This window comes from Larus michahellis, chromosome 7, assembly GCF_964199755.1.
Source record: "Larus michahellis chromosome 7, bLarMic1.1, whole genome shotgun sequence".
Classification (NCBI taxonomy): domain Eukaryota; kingdom Metazoa; phylum Chordata; class Aves; order Charadriiformes; family Laridae; genus Larus; species Larus michahellis.
Window position 1 is genome coordinate 41215492 of NC_133902.1, and position 25132 is coordinate 41240623.

At 37.8% G+C, this 25132-nt stretch overlaps 1 protein-coding gene across 8 annotated transcripts in view; it reads left to right on the forward strand.

Moving 5' to 3' along the window:
- KCNH7 (potassium voltage-gated channel subfamily H member 7) overlaps positions 1-25132 on the forward strand; it is a 239499-nt gene that overhangs the window by 158784 nt on the left and 55583 nt on the right. For 5 of the 8 annotated variants that reach the window (XM_074594958.1, XM_074594965.1, XM_074594959.1 and 2 more), the window contains 3 exons: positions 3901-3921; positions 4430-4453; positions 7647-7861. In XM_074594958.1, coding sequence (XP_074451059.1) covers positions 3901-3921; positions 4430-4453; positions 7647-7861 — 260 coding nt within the window. The remainder of the gene's footprint in view (positions 1-3900; positions 3922-4429; positions 4454-7646; positions 7862-25132) is intronic. The other 3 variants (XM_074594964.1, XM_074594960.1, XM_074594962.1) reach the window with 2 other exon arrangements.

The window sequence follows — 25132 nt, forward strand, 5'->3', positions numbered from 1 at the left end:
TTGTTGTCAGAGTACCATCTGCCTTCTGTATAGGGATATAGCAAAATTGGGCCCAACATTCTTAAAGCTAATATTGGTATTTGGAGGGGAAAAAATCAGGTGACTAAGTTAAAATTGCATGCATAGTTCTGTCCCATACTCACATATATTGGATTGTCTTTTACTGTATGAAACCCTGCTTCAGAGATTGATCAGTTCATTTTTCTTAAATCTGTAACGCATACATTGTATATTCACTGATCCAACACTGAGACATGCTTTTTCTCTCATACTGGAGAAAATATCCTCAGCAACTCCATTGAAATGCTTTGTGCAATGCTTAGTGAAATACTTAATGAAATGGTGAAATGCTTAGTGTAAAATTAATGTAAGTGTGATTTTCTCTTTGTGTTGGTATATTCTTGCAACCAGCAAAACTCACAAAGATGTTTTCTCTGTCTTCTTTTTCTGCTGTCTCTCCTAATTACACGAAGTCATGGAGTGTGGTCCATGATTTCTTGTTGGAGACAGAGAGTTTGAGAAACTTGGGTAACAGCTTAGCAAACAGAGGTTTGAAAGCCTTGTGAATTGAGAGGCACCTTTGAAACTGGCTTTCACAGATAAGTGGCACATATACAATGCTTTTGCAGCTACTGATGGTCTAATGACTTGAATTGCATACTTTTTATTCAAGCCAGATGACAAGGAATGTATGGGGAATATTTTAAGATTTCAGAAACATATGTCATGGAAGGCTATGTACAGATTCATAAATCAGCAAGAAAATTAATTTTAATTTTTCAGTGATTGCCTGGTTTTCTCCTGTTCATTGACTGCAAGTGTAAAATTCCTTTAAGTTCTCCTGCCTTTTGGAAGGTCCACATCAAGGGCTCCTTTCTTCTGTACATCTCCTAAAATATAAGTCTGAATGCTCCTCTGCCACCCAGATTAACTCCTAGAATAACAGAACTAATTATTCCTTCAACTTACTCTTCCTGAATTAAATATGATGGATAAATACGTCTTTTCTCATTTCTGTTTCTTTTGGAGTCTGATTTTTTTAAGTTCAAATGAACCTGAAAATTCAATTAAATCCATTCTAAACCATACCATTTTTCTATGTGTAGGCAAAAATCACCAAGGTTGAACCTTGGCATGTCTTTTGGATCATTGCATGAGCTTCATCTTGGTTTCAACTTCCTCAGATATTTAACCTAACCTTTCAAATAAAACACATTTAAAGATATCTGTTTTGTCAATTTCTATTTTCAGAATTTATTTTCATTAAAACACTTCCCAATTGGTCATTCTTTATATAGTAATATGATGAAAATGTGTAAAAATCAATTTGAGTATTAAGTGTCTTTGGTTAGAGTTGTACAAAGCTCATGCACAAATTGTCACATAATTTAATACTTGCTGCATGGAGGAGCAAAAATTTCTAGCTGCATTTCACTGAATAATATTTTTCAAATGTTAAATACTAAGGAAAATAGATTTTACTATAAGGAGTCAATAATCCATTTGAATTCCTATGGCCTCTCACGTGATGTGATCATTTACAGTGTCAATAGGTAAAACACTGCCACTCAGATTTCACTCTGCATAAGCTACAAAATAGTAGAGAATCTGAGCCTAAGTTTAGGTCACACATATGCATTCTAAAAACGTACAGCAGAACATAGGATGGCTCTCAGAATTGCATTAGAATTAGTAACCATCCTTGATGCCATCTGCTTCCAAGCATATTAGAATTTGGCACCTTATGCTGAAAAGATGTTTAAACTTAGCCAGCAAGTCCTGCTTGCCTTAGTCAACAGTGAGCCATAAAACCCTATTGTCGCTACAAAACTATCCATGCAAGTTAGGCAACCAGGATTCAGCCTAAATCGTATTCTCCAGACTCATAGATTCGGAGCAGAAGCTGTAGATACTGTACTGGAGAATGTAAAGCTCCAAGTAAAAGTAAAGTACAGTCCCAATGGGCTAAATTGTTACCCAAGAAGGATAAGGTTTAATATAGTTCCCATTCCATTTTTATTTTGTTTATTGATCCTAATCATTCTGAATTTTCCTGAATTCACTGAAAACTACTACTCTGTCTGAAAATGCAATTCAGGATTCAGATTTAGTTTTTTTCCACCTCTTCCAATTCAAATAATATTAATTGAATTAGCATAACAGAATTTTGACAGAAGAGAATTCACAGTAATTCACCCATGGTGAAATTTATTTTCTTTGGAAGATAATGCAATTGAGAATATAAATTATTTCATGTGTTAAATTAATTTATGCTAGTTGCCTATCACTTAAAAATTATCATCACTGTGGCCATTATATGCTGAAAGGTATTACAGTAAAAATGACAATTTAGGATTTCAAATTCATTTGAGTGTACTCAATTGAATTCCATTCTAAATTTGCCTATTTGATAGCAAAAGCAGCAGGGCAGGAGCTGTGTCTTCCACCCACCACCCAAACTCCAGCCAAGCCCTTCTCACCTGAAATGCCAGCAATCCAGATTTTGCAGGCAGGTACAGATTCACAGGGACTCTTCAGGAACTTTATTGTTTTCAGAAAGTGACCTCAGTAACATCCCTGTGGTCGTCTTTAAAAAACAGCAGGCTTTTGAGCCTAACTCAGCTGACAAAATCTGTATTACTGCTACAGATGTCTGGCAGATAAAGGCATCAGGCTGAGAGGAACAAAACACTCTCACAGACCCGTGGTCCAGAGGGCCCAGCTCGATGTCCCGTGCTCCCCAGTCCTCAGGAAGCTGAGGAAAAGCCAGAGAGGCAGCAGGCGTGACATGACGCAGGACACAAGGCCCAATGTCACCTCCGAGTCCCTCACAGGAGAAGGCCATAGCCTTTCTCCAGAGCGGGGCTGAAGCGGGGGCACAGCCACCTCAGCCCTCAGAGGCAGCCTGTCAGCGGGGGACAACAGCAGGTGAATATCAGCTTGAGCCCAATGCACCTTGGAAAGCTGGTAAGCTGGTCACGGTGAACGGCAGGGCTGCATCCTGCGCCTGGCCCCTCACTCTCTGCCAGCCCCGGGGCCCTCGCCCACCCTCACCCCCCCTGGGGCTGCCATAGCCAGGCAGGGGGCACGACACAAAGGGAGGGGGGCCTGTGGGCCATGTCGTACACCCAGGAATAGGGGTGGCATCTACCTATCCACCTGTGTAGCTTCTTTAAAATAATATTAAATAATGACAACAATAATAATAACAACAACAACAATAACATTCTCCCTGAAGAGGTCTGATCTCATGAGAGGATTCAGGGCTGGGTTTGCCTGTGAGGACAGAGAGCTTTGCCACTGTTACTTTGCGGAAAGGCACCTAAGAGCTGAAGAAGGGTTTAAGGTATATCTTTCTCCTCAGCGTTTCTCCCGTATTTATTTACTCAGAAAGGCACTGCTCAACTCAGAACGGCAGTGCTCAGGTTGCTGCCATGGTGAAAACTTCTCCTCCTGTGAGTGCCGGGCAGGCGCGGGGCCTGGGGGTCTGTGCAGCCCACCCCCATGCCGCCAGCCGGCCTGCACCCCCGCCCACAGCTGTAGTGCCTCAGCCTCGCTTAATTACATGTGACTAATTACCATTTCATGGGTTAGCACTTTTGACCTCCAACCCAGCGCTGGACTTGTGGGGAAACAATTTTATCGTGTTACTGTTAAGGCAAGTTAGCTACAGCCAGTCCTACTATCTGCTGAGCTACTCCAAACAGTTTCACAGATTCTCAGTTGTCTAAGTGACTTCATCTTGACTAAAAGTCTACATAATATAATCAAGGAGGTGCAAAAGTATTTCATTTCAAACCACATACGTATTTTGAAGCAATATTTTCTGCTTTTTCTGATGTAGATTTTAGTTGTCTTTTTTTCTCTCTTTTTCTTCACTTTTATTATGCTGAAAACCAGACAATGGTCGCAATGTCAAAGGTAAAGTATACATCTAGACTGTACTTTCCAGTGTTTCAAACAGCCACACTTTTTGGCATGTTACTTTGCCTGCTGTATGAAATGTTCAAATGCAACATTCTCATGCTGACCTCTCTAGGGCCAAATGCATTATTTAAATTATATTTTTCATGTAGTTTTTCCCTTAACTGTTGTCTCAAAGCACTAACTACCAATCCCTGGAAAAAGTGAAGGCATAATTAAACGGTCATTTGACTTAATTATCTGTTAATTCAAAAAAGGAAGGGAGGGAGTTAGAACATATCATAGTTATTTAACTCAGTGCTGTTGTCCTTAAGCAGGCAAAACTTCTATTGAAGCTACCAGAAGTTTTACCTGTGAAAGGATGTATATTCAGGCAGGGCCGCTACCTATCTATTGTTATAAGGTGCTTAGTTTTCAGTTAACTATCTCAAAAATAAAATAATTGGTAATGAGGAGCCTTGTGGAAGTATCTTCACTTATTCCTCTTTTGTCTCCTTAAAAATAGTTTCACGTTCCTGGATGGCAGGGGGTATGGTTTCAAGCTTCCTGTAGTATTAAAATGTGCATGCATGAACTTCATTGCTGATTTCATGTTTAATTAATATTTAGTGCAATTACAAAAATTGTTTTTATTCACCAGCACTGAGCTACATCTTTTAGAAGCAATTTGAACATAATTCTTGAGTGAATTCCTCCATTTCTAGAAAACAATTACAACAGTGTTCAGTTTAATTTCAGTATTTGTAGCTATGTCTGAAAACTGGTTTGTGACTTCATGCATGATGCAAAAAGTGTGTGTACCTGGTAAAGTCTCCTCTCTAAACTGCATGCACTGCATGACCTAGATTCTGTAAAGCAATTTGTGGAGTACGAAATCATTGCATTTGCTTCATGTATATGTTGGCAAAATCTTGGGGGAAAAAAATGCAGTCTCTGTACTATAAAACAACTTTTATAAATGTGTTTACTGCTGGTGAAAGATGATGGACTGACAGCTCAGGAGAGTGAAAACATTTCTCAATGCATTGCGTAAGCAGAGGCAATGGAATCCTACCATAAAATGGGGAGATCAAACTTAAAGTATCTCCTTTCTAGGGTAGGCAGAAGCATGTCATTCTCCCTGCTTATTCAGTTCTTGTCTGCTCTGCTGAAACTGTCAATCAGGGTGCCAATTAGTGTCAATTGTGATTGTGATTTGTTATGGCCCTCTTTTTCTGCTTTGTGCTATGAGAGTATAGCAAAGGTCCACTAGCTGTCAAGTATCAGCTCAATTGCTGCCAGCCTGGGCTGTACTTAAGCTAGTGATGTCTTTCAATTAATTACCATTATCAATAAGGTACATATATACCTTTCACCACTTTCTAAAGCAAAAGAATGTGGATAAAAAAAGGAAGGATTTATTCTCTTGTGCAAAGTTAAGTCTAATATCACACACTAGGGCATCAGTCTTAGGTAGCGAAAGAAAGAGTAATTCCCTTTGCAATAGAAGCAATAAAAGATTTAAATCCCAGAAAGAAAAACTTCAATGCAATTTAAGCATTTATAAAGTTACTATAAAAAAAAAATCTTATCTACTATCTAATCATGGATTTGGCTAAGCTCCCTTAGTTTCCTCTTACCTTTGAGTTCCTTAGGTACCAAGAATCTTGTTCACCTGAAAAATGGCCCCAACTTGATACCCTGCTCATGTCTAAGTCTACTCAGTGTTCAAAAACTATTAATTGCTACAACAATATAGGGAATTAGAGCTGAAAAACTGCGGTCTCACCATACGCATGTAATACATGCCAGCCAGATTAGTGATTTGTGAGGAGATTATGAGCATTGATTTGTTTTGAACACCATTTTAATACTCTACTCAAGTACATGATGTGAAAGATCCTGAATGAGGAGATATTCAAGCACAATATTCCAATTCCTTGGTAGTGTCCTCAATACCAGTCTTTTCAGAATTCCTTGGGGGAGAAAGGTGGTGCTTTTTTCCTTTATCCAGTGAAGCTGTTCCACAAAAAATATGCTAGGTTCATTTGTCTAAGGAGAAAAAGTAGGACTGATTTTGTAGTTTAGTGGTTAGAGCACTCACAAATTTTTGTTTATCTTACATCAAATGATCTTTGGACAAAATACAGAAAGTCTTTAGAGCAGAACCACCGGATTGATCTCTCCTGGGGGAGCACTCGGACTGCTAGCCTACAGCACCATGCCGTCCTTTGTCATCTTGAATTCCTTTCTGCACAGTGGCACAATTTGAAATGGAATAGTAGAGGATTTCTGTCTCTGGCCCAGATTAACGTAAAATTAGCATGAATTTAGGAAGTCAGAAACATGTATAAATCCTTTTAAGCTAAGAAAGCAAATTAAAAATCTGGTTCTTCAGCACGCATTCTAAGCCAGGGAGGGAAGACCAGCCCTCGCTTAAAGAACTTTACCAAAACCAGTATAGAATTCAGCACTGCCTGAAGCATTTCCCTACAGCTATCTCCAGGCAGCTGGTTGCTTTGAATTTCACTCATTCACACATTGCAAATACAATCCAGCTGCTCCGCTGCTGACTACAATTTACCCCATAGGCCTAATCCTGTCCCATTGGCTGTTCCTGAATTGTAGCACCCATTCTTGTTTCCCTCATAGGAAGACAAAAACACCAAAACACAGTAGAAGAAAAATCACATTGTTGCCCATAATGTAATTAGGATGCAGTATCATTCGCATGTGAATCTCAGAAATATCCTTCTAGCCACATTTTACGTTGTTACTTGTTACTGACTGCAAGACTTGGATTCTTTCTTAAATCCATAACTGGATCTAGCTTTCTCTGTCTAAAGATCTTTATAGTTCTTTTTTCCAGTATTACTCTCAAAAGCAGTTTTTCCTTGCTGTGAATATTTTTGGCTTCTGGACCAACTATATGATCACAGTACAAAACAAGTATACTGATCAGTTACATTGCTTCTTGTTGAATAAAGAACTCTGGCCCATATTGAAAAGAATAATTATAATGGATATGTACCTCATGAAGTATACAAACTCTGTATTTTTTATCTATCATGATGCACTGAAGTAGTATAAGATGGTTTAAGTGTATATTAAATACTCCATTCTACATTCTACATATGAGTATCCCTATTGTTTTCCATATTTTATTGGTAACGACAGTTGAAGAAATGCATTTTGTGAGTTTGTGATAGTTCAAAATTAAAGACTTTTAGGACAATGCTCGGTTAATATTTCCATTGATTAAATATGGAGTTACTTGATGAGTCAACAGAGGCAGAGCAGGGATCTACTCAATTTTCCATTTTACAAAAATGGTGTTCTTGAACTAACTATCGTGTAAACATGAGCAACCACACGGATGAGATAATAGAGCCTTTGCTCAGTCCAGACATTCTTATATAATTGTGTGTCCTTTTTCTGCTTTTATAAACAAATGAAAATGTAGTCTTTATATTAAGACAGAATTATAATGGAGCGTACCAGCATAACCAGTAACATGAAAACAAGTAAGGATGGATGAATTATGTACTTTGCAATCCATTGACTTAAAAAAAACATTTTTTTAAATCTAGATTTTTTTAAAAATGTAGATAATTTTTACTATTAACAAGTAGCATAGTGAAAAATGGTTTTTAACTACCCTTTTAACATATCCCACTTAAACATTAATGATAACTTATTTGTCTATATTTGCCAAATACTAAACATGTGTTCTGATTTTTCAGGGCCTTTTAATCATATCAAGTCAAGTCTGTTGGGATCCACATCGGATTCAAATCTCAACAAATACAGTGCAATCAACAAAATTCCTCAACTCACACTGAACTTTTCAGATATCAAAAGTGAAAAAAAATCTTCATCTCCTCCTTCTTCGGAGAAAGCAATTATTGCACCTAAGGTGAAAGACCGAACGCACAATGTAACAGAGAAGGTTACCCAGGTAAGGTAATACCCAATATTTTAGTTCTTTTGCAGTGCTGTGGAACCAGTTATCAGTGTATTCAATAGACTGTTACTCTTTTCATGAATGATTTGGATCTCTTCAAGACAATTTGAAGGGTTTCAGCCATTACTTGTTTTACCTCCAATTCAGTTGCACATGAGGTAGTTTACAACATTAGATGGTACTGCTAACAAACAAAACTTCTCAGCTCTCTATTTTTCAAAGAAAAAAAGCTGTACTATGCATCAAGTGCCCCAAATAAGTCCACTAATTTCAGTGATTCCTGTCAGTCATAAATGTTGGTTTCATTCTTTTTTCTTTTTCTCAGCTTTATGAATTGCTGATTAGGCATAACACAATAAAAATGGTAGGTGATTGTGACACTGGTATAGGTATCATAGCTACGTCTTGTAATTTCTGTTCCAGCTCTTTGGCTCTTCATAATGTTCTTTCCTGTGGGTATCTTTTCCATATGTGTATGTCAAAAGGCTGTTTAAACTCTTTAAATGAAAAGCAGATACCTTTGGACTGGATGCATGATATATTCTGTCATACTTGGGAATGAGGCATACAATTGAAACAAAACTGAAAACAATTCAAGATAGTATATTTCTTCACTCTAAGACAGACACAGTGCCCCCTGAAGGCAACAGAAATTTTCAGCTACATTCAGTATCCTTATTACATTTGTGTTGTAATGATGTCATATGGAGATTGGCAAGGACATGCTACCAATATGCAACGTACTGAAAAAAAATTAAGGCATGACAGTATCCCAAATAACTTTTATAGTCTTAGTAAGCAGCGGGTCAGCCTTTAAATGCCCATCGACTGACAGACTGAAAGAGCTTGGAAGTGCTTTGTATTAGAATGCAGATAGAGATTTTGTAAGGAAGATCTTGCCAAGAGTAGTTTTTGACTTACTGCTGACCTGCCTTCCATAGACCAGGCTGCAGCGTCTCTACATTGGTACTATGCCAGATATTGTCCATGCTCCTCCTGCCTTTGACGGACATAAAAAGGAATGTATTGTACACCCTCCCAGAGAAGATAAAAAGTTCTATCAGCTCTATCTTGAGATCAGTTAGTGCCTAAAAAGTAATTGGATTTTTATCTTTCATATATTTTGTCTTTGATAGCTAACTTGAATCTGCAACTATTGTACTTTCTTTCCTGGTCAGTTGTGAAAGATCTAATCTCTTCTGGATCCATTTTGATATTTTTTAAATTATTCATAGTAATTATACATAGAAATATTTTCACAGGTAATATGGAAAAAAACCAAGTTACATTAAAAAAACTAATTTTTATAAGTTATGTAAGCATAAATCAAGCTTGATTGATTGATTTTTTCAAAATTCTGACTGGCTAACTAGTGCCAGAGAGCCAAATTTCTATGTACTAATAACACTGTTACAGGGAAAAATTAAAAAAAAAAAAAAAATCTATGTTTATTCTCCAAACAGCTTAGATATTATGAAAAGGTCCAAGAGAAATGGCTTAGATCAGCTAAACCTTCCAGGTACATTGATACTAACTAAATTCAAAACTAAATATGAAATGCTCTATAAAATCTTTACACTTCACTGTTGCGTGAAACGGGGCCAAGCGGTTTTGGCAGAAGATAAACCCCCTTGCGTTCTAACACTCCTCACCGAGGTGGGAGGCTAGGTGCGGCTAGGTTTAAATTCTGAGTGATGCCCAATTCAGCACTATCAGTCCAATCGCGTTTAATATGTATTAAACTACTACGATTTGGATACACTAATAGTGGGCTGCACCTTCAGTCTAGTCGTGCTCCTGAACTAGCACGGCCTCTCTCAAGTTTTGGTCGCGTTCAGTGAGAAAGCGAAACGACTAGCTACTTAAACAGTGCAGTTTATTTAAACAACAGATATACAGGTTCTTTAGGATTGCCGGTGATAAATACACTGTCTGCAAAGCATGTGCAAATAAATATATTGCTAAGTATACAAACGCGCGACAAAATTATAAACGATATAGCCTGGCTATAAATGTAGGGTAGAGATTCTCTAGAGAAATTTCTAAGTCCCTGAGAAAGTGCTCGGTGTAATCGAAGTCTTACCCAAAGGCGTCCCTATGGGGGGGAAGAGAGGCTCAGCCCGTCGACTGATCCCGGAAATCAGCGGTGGAATTCTTCGCGATGGTGTCTTCCCTGACATCCCCTCTCTCTTGGGCTATTTTTATATTATTTTTTTATCTTCAAAATGGAGTTTGAGTGACTTTAGTCATACGTACTTTTATTATGATTAATGTATTCAAGGAGGAGTGTTCACACCTCGGGGGCAGATAGCCTCCGGGATGGAGGTGTGTTTTGGTACATTGTGGTGAGCAAAGTTCGCACAAAAGGACAGCATTTCATCAACATTTGACGAAATGTTGGCTCGGGTAGCGCGTAGGCCGCTTATCAGTTCCGTAGTACCATCTCGTCCCCATATCTGCTATTCGTCACAAGGGAAGGCCACGGAACAAGCGCGTTCCGTTCCATCCCTCGTGTAGTTTCGCAAACAACCTTGCACAGGGAATCACAGATGTTGCATTCTTCGTGTGCTAGCTGCAGCTGTATTCTACCTCAGAAGCCTCTTGATTTTATGACTTTCCTTAATGTGTGAACAATGCTGTATTTTTGTATTCTTGGCCAATTTAGTAATTATTCCACATTCACAAAAGACTTTCAATTTAATTTGACATTGGTTTATGTCCTTTCCTAGAACTATCTCAACCAATGTGCAGAGTACAATTTGTGTAGCAAACTTTGATAATATACAATTCATCATAATTGGAAAGAATTCCCCACAGCTGTTCCTTTTTCTCTTACTATATGCAGTTACCAATGTTTTTAGTTGCTGCTGCAGCCTAAACTCTAGGATTAGATACAAGAAGAAATTCCTAGGAGGTATAAATAAATGTAGATCTACCGAATTTGATGGTCAAAGATCTAGTTAGCTAGTTATTAATGAATTTTATTAGAAATAGACAATTAGAAGCTGAAAGTGGCTAGTTTTAGTCCTGTTTATGTTTCTAATCCCCAGGGATTTCATATGTTTTATAAGAATCAGCATTTCAAAGGTTCCACTGCATGACTGCCTGTAAATCCCTTTGTAAAACTTTTCATAGGCCCATAGATCCTTTTTGTATCTGCAGAATAGTGCAAAAGTGGTTTTGGAAAGTTTGAGCACAATGTTGAGAATAGAATATGGCAGAAACATCAGATGAGATAATTAGGATATGCTTGTGCTGGCACAGTCCTCTGATATGTAAATCTGTGAAATAGCATCAAAAATGTACAGAGGGCAATATGACTTATTTAATCTATGGAACAATACCATTAAAAGAGCAAACGAGTATCAAATGGCCATGATAAGTTAAAAGGTCACCCTTAATCAGTGGTGACATTCTGAAATAGTCTTCTAATAAAAGAAGTTAGGGCAAGAATTACAAATGTCATCAGACAGAGCCTGAGAAATGTGGTAAAGAGACAGATAACACAATGTGCTTTTCTGGGACTGAAGGACTTAGTGACATGGAGGGCCTCTTCCAGTCACATATTGCACCATTCAAACACCCGTCCATCTCTCTCTTTGTACTCCTTATTGTGTATCTGTCTCCTTTTCCTTTCCTCACCTTTGCGGAGAAATTTGGTCCTGCTGCTATAACCTGACATTTCTGCTACTGTGGCTCCTCTCACTGTGCAACTTAAAAATAGAGATATGGACTCTGGTATGCACCACAGTAAGGTATCAGTGAACATCACAGTTCAGTCACTGCACTGTGGATTCTCTCTCATGCATCAATAGTATCAAACCCAAATATCAGCATCACAGGACACAAGAACAAGTTATTCTTTCCAGAGGCAACAGCTGTGTGACTTCTATCATATCCACAAGCTGAAGAAGTAATTCAGGCAGCAAAGACAGTGAAAAAGGAGGGAACGGCACATAGCTACCTCAGGAGGGAGAAAGAATAATGAATAAAATAAAGAGTCATGGACATTGTGTTTAGAGGAACTGATGCACTTTCAGAAAGCATCTGAAGAGGAGTGGGATGCTTTAGCAGTAAATTTAGTGGTATAAGTTAGGAGCAGATGGGAGAATAAAGTTTAGAAAATAATTTCAGAAGGAACAGAAGATGTTGTGGGATAGCGGTTGATACTTGGAGTGAAAAATATGAACTTTGAAATGCAGCTGGAGAAAACAAGATTTCACTTCACAATTTAATAAATTAATAAATAAAATCCTCAGTATCTTACCTTTTAAGTAATACAAATAAATGAATCTTCACAAAGACGTAGGTTATAAATTCTGTTGCAAAGATCCTTTCAATAGTGTCTTACTACTTAACAGGAGTGCTCATGACTTTATGTAGAGATGAAAATTGCCTTAAGATACAGCTTGCAGTGAAGTGCCGCACATGTGATGGTCTTGAATAACTAGATAGTCCAATCTCTTGGCCCTTCACCTGGGTCTTCGTTGATCAAAACTCCTCGTGTAATGCAGAGTAGCTTAATGTCTTCTGGATGCCTGTTTATGCATAACATTGACTTTTACTTAAAGGAGTAGCCTGATAGTAGCTGCCAGATAGCCCTTATTGAAGAATTGGCATTGTCATATCCCAATGTAGATATTTGTCACTAAAATTAAGTTTACATTTCTATTTCACTCTACTACACATTTTTGTTTTTTTTTTTTAATGTTTCACATCATAATTTTCAGAGTTGTTAAGCTAGACTCTCTTCTAGAAGAGTCTCAACTTACTTTTTTTCATTATTCATTTTTTTGACAGTCTGTTCAGGGGGACAGCCCAATTTCTGCCCTCTTTTGCACCAACAGGTTCAGTTGGGGTCCTGACACTGATTGTTAGAAAGAGACAAGTCTTCCCAGAGGCACAAAAAGTAGACTTTTATTAAAGAAAGCAGTGGGGCAAAAATTTGACATCTGTCCCTTAACATTTTTGATGCATTCATAAAGGGGACTTCTGGCCTTAAAATTACAGTGTGTAGAGGCACAACAGTAAGCCATTTTATCTTTTGTTTAAATACCTATTTATTTTGAATCTTTTACCACATCCAGTTCCCACTGATGTATGACTCCAAAGCTGTGAACTCTTGTTGTGAACAGACTCCGAGCAGCCTTCCAGTACCTAAAGGGGGCTTACAGGAAAGATGGGGAGGGACTCTTTATCAGAGAGTGTAATGATAGGACGCAGGGTAACGATTTCAAACTTAAAGATTTAGATTGGATATTAGGAAGACATTTTTTACTGTAAAGGTGGTGAGGCACTCAAACAGGTTACCCAGGAATGTTGTGGATGCCCCATCCCTGGAAGCGTTCAAGGCCAGGCTGGATAAGGCTTTGAGCAACCTGGTCTAGTGGGAGATGTCCCTGCCCATGGCAGGGAAGTTGGAACTAGATGATCTTTAAGGTCCCTTCCAACCCAAACCATTCTGTGATTCTATGATTCTATGGTTCTATGAAGATTAGAATAGTCAGTACCTATGCTTATTTTCAAAGAAAAGTGAGAATTACTGAGTAACCATAAATTAACACTGGCAACGAACAATAGCTGGCCCAGTTAATAAATGTATAAATTACTAGTGTCTTTATTGTGTTGTTTAAGAAAAACAATGTTCAGAAATTATTGATTCCCTTGAACTTCATCAGTCTGTTGAGATATAGCATGTGGTTGAAGACCCAATATGTATCTGTTATTTATGATTCATCTCAATAACTGACTTACAGAAAGGTAAAACTCTATGATCTTTAAACTTTTTTCAAATAATGCTTTTCAAAACAGTTTCATTATCCACCCACCTGTAGGAAATGTATATACCCAAACTGGTTATATAGCTGATCAAATGATAAATATATACCTTGACAGGCTACACAGTTGATTGTAAGATTGTAATCTGATTTGCAGACATGCTGAACACCCACAGCTCTTCTGAAAGTGGAGCTCTCAGTGAAGGGGGGGGTGTCACCTATGAAGTGATAGACCTTGCAGTTTCACTGCATGTTTTTGTAATCTGGCCAGACTCTATTCTGTCAGCCCCAAAAGATTAAGAAATAAGTAATAATATCCCCCAAGGCTAGTCTCAGCTGTTGATATAAAAAGAACTATTATATGATCATGACTTCAAACTGACCTTCAGGTTTTCAGGCTAAAAGAAGACTAGCAGCATCTAGGACAAAGAAGGGCAATATAAGACCTAAAAATAAAACAAATTATTGATCTATACATTTCAGCAGTCTGATTCAGCTGACATACTGTGCTGTTTACAACATCATGCAATAATTCACACACAAACAACAGGCTGTTCATTTTGGAACGCAAGCTGACATAAAGCAGAAAATTCTGAATTAAGGGGAAACAATTTTGATATGTCTTCCAATTACACATCACAGCATACATGTAATAATGAAACTGGGGGGTAAGCAGAAACAGCATTCCTTAGTTACTGTATGGAAAGTTTAAATTACTGGTTTCTGCTGAAGTAAGAATCATCTTTTTCTTATTATTTTCTATTCCAGTTCTCAATGATCAATTGACATAGCTTATACAGGAATTATTCCCTTTGTTTACAATCATACTTAGTATCCTCATACAAGAAAATTTCATCTTTTATTGTCATTATATAACTAGGCTTCATAATTACCATAGATATAGTCATAGAAATAGTATAAATGTGTAATTTCATTATCATTTAGAAGGTGTGACACACTGTGTGTGAAAAGAAAAGTAGAGAACATCATGGTTATTGCAAAACCAGTAAAAATACCCCAGTCTCAGGGTAGTCTTTTATACCTGTGCAAAGATATAACCAAAGCTGGGTAGTAGGCTCTTTTGTACTTTTTGAAAAAGTAGCTACACAAAGTCCACAGAAGTAGAAAAGAAACCCCGCTGTTTTGATCAGTTTCAGAAGAAAACATATCATTTTAATTGAAATTACTTGCTATTGCATCAACTAATAAAATGGCCAATATAGTTACAGATTCACAGCAATTATGAAAGATAAAATATTCCTTCCTTCCAGTAGAGCCTCTTCTCTTTGTGACAGCTGAATAGGCTAAGGCGTCTGAACTGCTGCAGTGTTTTGAGAAGATTTCACAACATATGGTAGAAATGGAGCAGTCGGAAAGCCCAGCTGCTTTGAAACATGTAACCTGAATGCATCCGTAATTAGTCCATGTCCTTCCCCCAAGATCTACTCCTCTGAAAAAGGGATTGCCTGATTTTGCAGAGTTGGGAAAAAGTATCCAGTATCTTCTATGAATTACATTTTCAAGTAATCAATGTTTTGTGTGATCTCTCTGTTGTTACTGCCTTAAGTGTAGTCGGTGATCTGTTCTGTGATGCTAACATGGAATGGAGCATATGATTTTTTTTAATACTAGATTGCTTTCCAAGGCAACATTCTTCTTTTGATGCTAATAAGTGGGGGAAAATAGGCGGACACAGGCTTTCAGGCTGCAATGCAGTTTGTTCTGAAAAGAATTAATTTGATGAATATGTTGAGGGTATAAGAACTAATGCCCCACAAAGCAAGTAAAACTGATCAAAAGCCAAGGTGTAGGCAGGCTTAGGCAAACCTCATTTCTCTAGACTAGAGCTCTAAACCCCCAAGCTCCCATTTCATGGTGGACTGACCTAGGAAGTTTCTAAAATTTCTAGGTTACTCAGTTGAAACCAAGAGTTTTGAACCCCACCAGGACTGTTCCACCTTGAACTGAAAGTAGTCAAGGCCCTGCTTAGCCCCTGTCAAGCTCCACTGAGATCAACAGGACTGGCAGAGTCCTCTGATCCAGTTGGCATGCACAGCCCGAAATCATACCTTTCACACATGCAGTTAGAGTCGCCTTAAAACAGCCATGAAAGGAGTCACAGCTTCTCTTTCATGTAACCTTAGAACCATACAAAAATGTAGTGTGGAAGAGACCTCTAGAGGCCACCTAGCCCAGCCTCCTACTCAAAACAGCTTAAGTTAGATCAGAATCAGGTGGTTACCATGTTAACTCAGGAAACGGTTTCTATGTTTAGGTCAGCATAAGCATATATTTTCCCAGAAAAAAATCAGCCAGTGATAGACTGCAATAGCAGCTGGTGTGCAGAAAGAAGGAGGGAGGAGGGCAGAAAGCCATGGATCTCATGGGCTAGAAAGAGCTGTCATTTTACAAGGAACATTGCTGGTTTAGCTAACATTTAGGTTACTCACTTAGAAAGAGGCAGTCCTGGGTTGTAGTCCCAGAGTATTTTGCCTGTTACTTATCTTACATAAATGTCCATCTGTTAAAAAATCCACAGAAATAACCCTGGGCACCAGGGACTCAGACTCAGGACTCCCTGTCTGTCTGTGTGCCCTTACCCTCAAATGGTCTGGATTCTGAACTCCATTCTAGTGCCACACACCTCACTTGTATGCACTGTAGTACCATTGTTGGATCTAGCCACAAAATGCCATAACCTGGGCAGGCAATATTTAGCATTTACCTGAAATTACATATTCATCCCTTTTAAGAGTCATTTTCATCAGACAAATAATGCAGGTATGTTCAGCTAACAATGTAATATTCATTTCTTGCAAGTAATGAGTTTCCCTTTCAGCTAATACACGAAGCGGAGAACTGGTGGGTAATTTGAAAGATTAATTTTTTCAGTGAAATAGTTATGTTCACGCACATCACTAATGAGAGAAATTGATGAATAAACTAAATGCGAGAGGAGAAAGTTCCTGCAATTTGAAGCTAGTAAGGTTATGATATAACTGGTGATAATTATAAAGCAGTTATCTTCTGCTACTGGTTAGAAACCAGGTGACCTTAAGCATATAAAGGAGAAACAGCAGCAAGGCCATTCTTTTGGCTTGGGCAGGGTGTAGGAGAGAAGCATGTGGATTGGTTGGTTTTGAGGTATTGGCAGCTGAGGAAAATATTTTATGGTTAGGGTTTGTTAGAGTTTGGAATTTTTTTTATAGGTTTAGAAATAGTAAAGAAAAAGCAAAGAAGACCGTTAAGCTCAGTCAGCACAGTATGTTGTATGATGAATTCTGAATGCCCTTAAAATTAAGAAGCAAAAGGAGAAGGTCAATCTTCTGTTATCTGTCATGTGTTAGAACTTGGATAATGCTTTCAGCTTGTAACTGGCAACAGGATCAATAGGGAAGTGTGTACCCAGAATAGTTCAGAGATAATGCTTTTCAAACAAAAAAAGGAGGAACACTCCTTAAATTATATTGAAATACCAATAAAATCACAGTAAGGAAAAAATCAGGAACCAGCTGCATGCAACAAAAATCAAAAAGTCATTGAATCCCAAATATTATGTTTATGAAATAACGTGCTAATCAGCGTGGTAACATGTAGTTGCAAAGCATTTATTGAGCTGTATGGGTGGTATAGGTGATACTGAGCATAAAATTAATTAACATAGCACAAGAAAAATCTCTAGAAAATATTTACTAAAAGTGGCTAGTTCAGGCCATCTAGAGTGTAGAAATATACTATTAAATTCAAATCTATCTGAAATAAAGTACCTAAATTGCATGAATATTTAGTTGATATTCATAGTACATAGAGAACTGAAAGAATTTCTTCTTCCTGATACCAGGGTGGCCTTGTATTAGATTTATCTTAGGTAAGTCTGTTTTTCTTTGACAGTTTAATAAATCTTTCATTGTAGCACATGATGGAATTGTCTTTCAGGTATTTTAGGTGTATTTTCCAGCATAAGTATTTTATTCAAAGACTTGCCAATTTGACATTAAGTTGTTGCATCTTTTTAAATATGAAAATTGCAGTAACTACTTTTAATTTAATATCTTGGAAGCGGGCATAAGAAGGTATGTTCAGCTCCAGACAGCCTATTCAGAATACTACTACTAATCAATAAGAAACATTTATTAAGTACGAAGAAAAGTTCTTCATCTCACAGCTCTGCATTTTTTTTCTAATCTAAGTATCCATCTTCTTTGAAAATGTTCCACTTCCTAAATGAATTCTATTAATTATGGAGAAACCTACTCTCTTGAAACAGAAGAACTGCTGTATGGTGTGGTCTCACATCTGTACCAATCTGTTCTGTTCAGAGAAGTTTAGTTTCACTAGGTTTGTGGGTGGGTTAACAATGGAAGACTATAACTGACTATAATGGAAGGAGAGAACACCTTTTGCTGCAGCTTAGTCTCTAATAATGTTAGTTGCTGAGTTTGGAAGTGAGCAAGAAGTTAGTGCCTTCGGCTCATGGTCATCCTGTAGAACTTGTTAGAGGCCATCTAATTTATTTTGATGAATTTTGTTAGGGTAGCTCACAGACTGCACCCTCCTTCCAGGTGTTCAAACAAAGTTTGAAAAAGAATTTTGCATAGGATAATGATTTCCAGATATATTAAGCTGTCTATTTTCTCTCTTCTTTACGCCTATAGTACCAAGTAAGCTAAGGAAACTGGAATAGTGAATTACCCATTCTGCAGTTTACACAGCGTGATAAATTAGTCAATATATCTACAAACCAAAGAACACTAACATTAAAGCTTACCGTCAAGCTTCTATCCTAGGCATTTTTTTCACTGAATTGAGCTTTTGATGCCTGCAATCATACATGTCATCAGCAATAGTACAAAAAAGATTCCCATATCTCCCTGGTTAAATCCATAAATAAAAGGTCCTGTTCTCTCCTGACCGTGAGCTTCATTAAGCATAACACAGGTGAGGCAGAGCTTCTCAAGGAGTTATTTTTGCCTCACTGATACTGTGCTATCTTAACATTTTTGTTAGAGTACCAGAGTATCTAGTGAGGAATCATCATGAAGGTCCTATCATGTCTTGCCACAACTCCCCAAAACCAAAATATGTTTTTACCTTGGAAAAAAAAAAAAGAAAAATGTCTAATGTAAGATCCAGCTACTGACTGAAGAAAGGCAAGTTTGTCTGCTCAGTTCTCCATGGTCATCACCCTTTTTCTTTGCCTAATGAATATGAATTGAATTAATAGCTCCAGAAATCTGGATCATGCTTTATATGTTGGTTTTGCTAGTGAAATGTGATTTGTATCATCACATTGTGTGCACACATATATGCAGTCTGTTCCAGCTCCCCTTGCCAAATGGCTTTTCGGTTGGAATGTTACTGACCAAATTTGGTAAAAGGTTGGGTAATGCACTAAAGTTTCCTACAAGTGGTGTGAAGAGAGAAACCTGGGCAGAACGTTAAGACTAAATGTCTCCTTTAAGTGAACCAGGTTGGCATATGCTCATTAGGCGTAAACACTGGAGAGCCACAGGGGAGATGGACATTTCTAAATTTCACCAGCTACCAGAGAAGTTTGAATTGCAGTTCACACCTTCACACTAAGGGGTCTAATTACAAAATGCAAATTTTGTAGAAACTAAAGTTTGCTTATTTTGCCAATTGTGGGGAAAAAAATTACCGTGAAACTAAAAGTTAAACTTAAATATGACTGTATGCATAAGGGTCTTTTCTCCTTTACTCCTGACGGTTACATCAGTAAGTACTATAATCATAGAATCAGACTATGGATGTAGCTGCTTTATTTTCACTCCATGCACTTCAGATATTCTTACACCTTTTATGCTCTTCTTTAGCTGCATCAAAATGTTTGGCAGCTAGCAAACCAGTCTAAATGGATAATATATTTTTCATAAATATTGTGAAGAAGACAAGATAGTATCAACAAGATCTACTTTGTTTTGTTGTCATGCTATGAACAAATGATAGAAAATATCTTTTAGGTGACTAAAAACCACTGCAATAATTTAAGCCCTTAATAATAATGTGACCTTGCTGTTTTGTTGTCAGACATATTAATGCTTGTCAACAGTGTAGTGTTGCCAGAAGAGCAACGAATAACTCACAAACTCCCGAGCATTTTGAAGGATAGCATTTTCTGTCCTCTGAAATAACACCTCGGAGTGAATTCTAAAGAAGAGGATTACACAACTTTTAATACATATTCTGGCATTAACATTTGCTAAAAATAGTCAGTTGTTAATATTTCCTTCTTCGATAATCTGCATATCACTAATTTAAGATTTAAAGTTCAGTAAAACACACTCAATAAATCAGTACGCCTCTAAGTGTTGCTCTGAGGATGCATTACCCAGTAATATAAAAGTAATTACATACTGACTGGCAGGAAGAGGCTCCGGAGGTTTAAGATCTATAAGACATTTCTTAATTTTTTCATGGAAAATAATGGATCAAAAATGAACTATAAAAATACTTTCTCTCTTTTACTATCTATCTTTATGAGAAAATAAATGATAGGTTACAGATAGTGAGTTTTCTGCATTATTACACGTATTCAAGTTTGGTGAAGCAATTTTTTTTGACACTAACATCCACAGAACTGTATTTTCCATGAAACCTGCACAATTTTATGACCATGAACACATGCGCAAACATGAGAAGGCGGCTGTTCTACTGCTTTAATCTCATGGCATACATAATTTTTCTTGACAATTTGAAGATTTTGGGTTATGGTGTATTTGAATATCTTTAGCTGAATTGGTTTACCTAATTATTTGATAGTCTTATGAAAATGTGGCACTTCATGGCCTCAGTCCTATAATGCGCTCAGCACTTCCGGGAAGTCCCAGTCCTCCCAAATCCAAGTTGGATTTGAAAGTTTTCGTCATTACTGAGGAAGGATGCTACTTTACCAAATGGAGCCTAATTGGATGACATTTCTTGAGAAATCTTTGTAAATCTTTAAGACCAAGAATAGTTTTGTAATTTTCTTCACATGGAAGGCCAAATTACTTGATAATAAGGCCTACCTCTTTGCTTTCTATTGTGATATTGGTTGAGCTCTCTGATGTACTATTATATTTCTGGAGATTTCAATGTTCATAGTTATCATTACATATATATAGTGAGTGCAGGCACTAGTGAGAGTCCAGTAGTTGTTCAGTACAACTGCTATAATTTCAAGGCATCAGCCCAATCACGGTATACAAATAAGTCATGTCACTGAGGGATACGTGTACTGTGTGGGTGTGGGTTTCAGCCACACAGGGATCAGTTCTTAAATTTGTTCTCTGTTTCATCATATGTTTTAAATGACATGATGTAAAATATTATTATATCTTATCTAAACACCACATTCATGAGTATAATGACAGCCCTAAATAGAAAATATGGAAAGCAGAGGAGAAAGATATCCAGAAAGATCATTTTTAATCTAAAAATACTAAAATACAAATGATGATACACAGAAGGAGAAACATCAAGTAAAAGCTCTTTTGCTGTTCAGGCTGATCCTTATATATCTACTCCCTTTTACAATTACACACTTTAATTCATATATTTGTATCAATTTTTTAAAGCGTCTTCTGAAAGACCATACATTTCCAGCTCAAACACAACTTTTTATCAGAGTGCCATTAACATGGAAGCTACAGAAGACTTAAAAGTTAAAACTTCAGTCCAGGGGACAGCAAAGAGCTATGAAAAACCCTGTGGCAGTGTATTATTTGCTCAGTGTTGTTTACACCAGCTTTCCCAACAACAACTGGAAAACAGCGTTTCTCTCCTTTCTTGGAGGAAACAAGTGATTTGAAATGGGTGTTTTGAGGTAGACTTGAGATGACAGTCTTTCCGTCTGAAAAGGCTTGCAGCTTTGGCTACACAAATTGTACACATTACAGTGCAGGAGGAATCAGAGCACCAGTATGCAGGTATGTGGGCAGCAAAATATTCACCTGTACCAGTGAATCCATATCAAAAACCTCAAAGATGGAATTGTAACTGAACTACCTAAGGCAGAGATAGAACAATTCAGCCAATGTAATTTGAACAGTCACAGCAGCAGTGTTACACTCATAGGTGCACAAGCCCTTTTTAAGTCAATGTCCATCTCTATTCTTTGTGGATTTTCCAGTGTCAAATCAGCAAATTTTTTGGCAATAGATTAAGAGGTTATGTCTAGGTCTCAGTTAGAATTTGTCTTTTTCTTAAATTTTAACACCGCCAAACAGTATTAATGTTCAACTTCACTGAAATTTTTTGGACATTTATTATAAAAATTACTTAACACTAAATCAAATAGATTACACATACCATTTTAAAATTACCCATTTATTTCACCTACCATATTGCAGCTCTTCCAGAACAGTAATTTACTGAAAACCTTTCCAGTGTTTCTGCATTTCAGTTTGGTTGAGAATACCACAAAGTCTCTCTTCAACTAACTCAAAAAAGCCTTCTTTAGTGGCAGATTGACTTCTGAAACAAAAATGATCACAAGCTTTGAGTTTTTCAGGGTCAGTCATTAATAACAAAAGTGCTGTTTCAGTGCCTACCTGAAATTACACTTGGTGAATATGTGGACATAGACAAAAAAAAATAAAAATCTATTGTGCTATTTCTAACCCTGCAAACAAAGAAATATTGAGCCCATTGTTTAAATAAGAAAGGTTTATATCCTCTTGTATCTGAAGTCCCAAATGGGAAACATATAGGACAGGCAAGGACAAGTCATATTTTCATACAGCAGCAGATTTTCTTTAACAAAAGCTTAACCTAAAAAATAAAAACCATTAAAACACTGTGTTATAAGACCTCATGGGTATACTTCAAACTGTCTGATAGAGAAAGTTAAGTATCAGTATTATATACAAATTTTCATACTACATAATTTTAAAGCACTTTATACAGACCACAGAGTAAAAGACGAAGACAAGTATTAACATTCCCCACCATTAGTATTTCTCGGTTAAGAAGATGTTCTTTATTAGCTATATTTTGAAAAACATGTACAAATATCTTTTACATGTAAAAATGCCTTTTAATGCTGATGTGTGAAAGCAGTATATAACGTTGTGTTTGGAGGGTGCGCTAAATCAAAAGCTTTCTTTCAGTCCTGGTGTTAATCTTATTAGTTGTTCATGTCAGCATCAAGGAAGACAATCATCAAGATGACTGAAATATTAAAGACCATTATAGTCTTCTGGGAAATTAGGTAATGTCTATCATCACGGAGCAAATGTTGATTTAATTTCCGTTTGCTCAGTAATACTTGTGTAATATTTATTTTTAGGTCTTTTTAGATTCAGAGATCTCTTTAGAAGGTCCAGTCTATAGGGGTCTCACAGTAATGGTATGAACAGAGAAGAAAAGCGAAGAGATGTCCTTGCTAGTTATAGCTTGGTAGCTTCAGTAGAACTAATACACAGGAGAACAGAGAGCCAGGAGAGGTTACATCAAGAGAAGAGAGCTCCACACATCTAATAAAATCTCCAATGCAAAATCGTATCCTCTTTTAAAGCTGAAGTAATACTGCTTCATTTGTTGAACTGCATTATCATGCAGATTTAAGGTTTATGGTCATGATAAAAAGGGTTAATTATTACAGGAATATGGCTTTAGCTTCTGTGTCCCCTTCACATTTCTCATTTCTTTTGTTTTCCCAGTTTTTCCTGTTCAATACTGTTGTTAGCCTTGTTAATAAAGATCTGAAAATGAGTTCAAATTACCTATTAAAGGGAAGAGATCATACTTAAGATCTAAGGGGGTTTGGATAATATTGGCAGTGTTCATTCTGCACCATCACAGAATCACAGAATGGTAAGGGTTGGAAGGGACTGCTGGAGATCATATAGTCCAAACCCCCTTCCAGAACAGGGTCACCTAGAGCAGGTTGCACAGGAACGTGTTCAGGCAGGTTTTGAATGTCTCCAGAGACGGAGACTCCACCACCTCTCTGGGCAGCCTGTTCCAGTGCTCTGCCACCCTCAAAGAAAAGAAGTTCCTTCTCCTGTTTAAGTGGAACTTCCTATGTTCGAGTTTGTGCCCATTACGTCTTGTCCTATCACTGGGCACTGCTGAAAAGAGCCTGGCCCCATCCTCCTGACACCCACCCTTTAAGTATTTATAAGCGTTGATAAGATCCCCTCTCAGTCATCTTTTTTCCAGACTGAAGAGATCCAAATCCTTCAGCCTTTCTTCATATGAGAGATGTTCCAGTGCCCTAATCATCTTCGTAGCCCTTTGCTGTCCCCTCTCCAGCAGTTCCCTGTCCTTCTGGAAGTGGGGAGCCCAGAACTCGACACAGTACTCCAGGTGCGGCCTCACCAGGGCAGAGTAGAGGGGGAGGATGACCTCCCTCAACCTGCTGGCCACACTCTTCTTGATGCACCCCAGGATGCCACTGGCCTTCTTGGCCACGAGGGCACATTGGAGGCTCATGGTCATCCTGTTGTCCACCAGGACTCCCAGGTCTCTTTCCACAGAGCTGCTCTCCAGCACGTCATCCCCCAACCTGTCCTGGTGCAGGGGGTTATTCCTCCCCAGGTGCAGCGCCCCACAGTTCCCTTATTGAATTTCATAAGGTTTCTCTCTACCCAACTCTTCAGTCTGTCTACGTTTCTCTGTATGGCGGCACAGTCTTCTGGTGTGTCAGCCACCGCCGCCCAGCTTTGTGTCATCGGCAAACTTGCCGAGGGCGTGTTCTATCCCTTCATCCAGGTCATCAATGAATATATTGAATGTGGACCCAGTACTGACCCCTGGGGGTCACCACTTTTCACTGACCTCCAACTAGACTCTTCGGTCTCTTCTCTTAATAAAGATATTCAAGTCTCTCAGCATACAAGGAGCTGACATTTTGCTAGATTTGCTACAGCTTCTCTGCTACAGCTTCTCTGACTTAAAGATGCAGGAGTGATCATCCATTCATCTATCAGGGCTGTGTGCCTAGTGTTGGATTAAGCCTAGCAAGATATTGGCAAAATAATATTTTTTCATGTCATATAGTATTTCCTAGAAATAAATTATTTTAACGTTGTATTTCATTGAGTGGACTGGTAGCATCTTCCATAGTTTTACACAAGACGTTTCATGGGTGAGATAAATGTTTTTTTTAAAGTCCCTGAGTAATTTGGGACTATATTTATAGTTTGAGCTTTATTAAATGTTTGTGAAATTCTCTTAACATGATTGGTGCTATGCAAGAGCTAACCTTGTTCGTACAACTTTAATTCATCTGTGGGAAACGCAGCAGTGGCAAAAGAGTATTTAGTACTGACTATAACTACATCATTTAAATATACAGTTCCTATGAGACACACTTTGTCATGAGACATAGGAGAGTGCCTTTCTGAAAAGCTAATTTATTAAGCTTTGCACCCATCAAACTTCCACATCTAGCTTTTGCATAGATATACTCGGTATCCATCTACCTTACAACTGTTGCGTTTCCCCCAACCCTGTATACCTCTTATTGTGCCACCTGTAAACA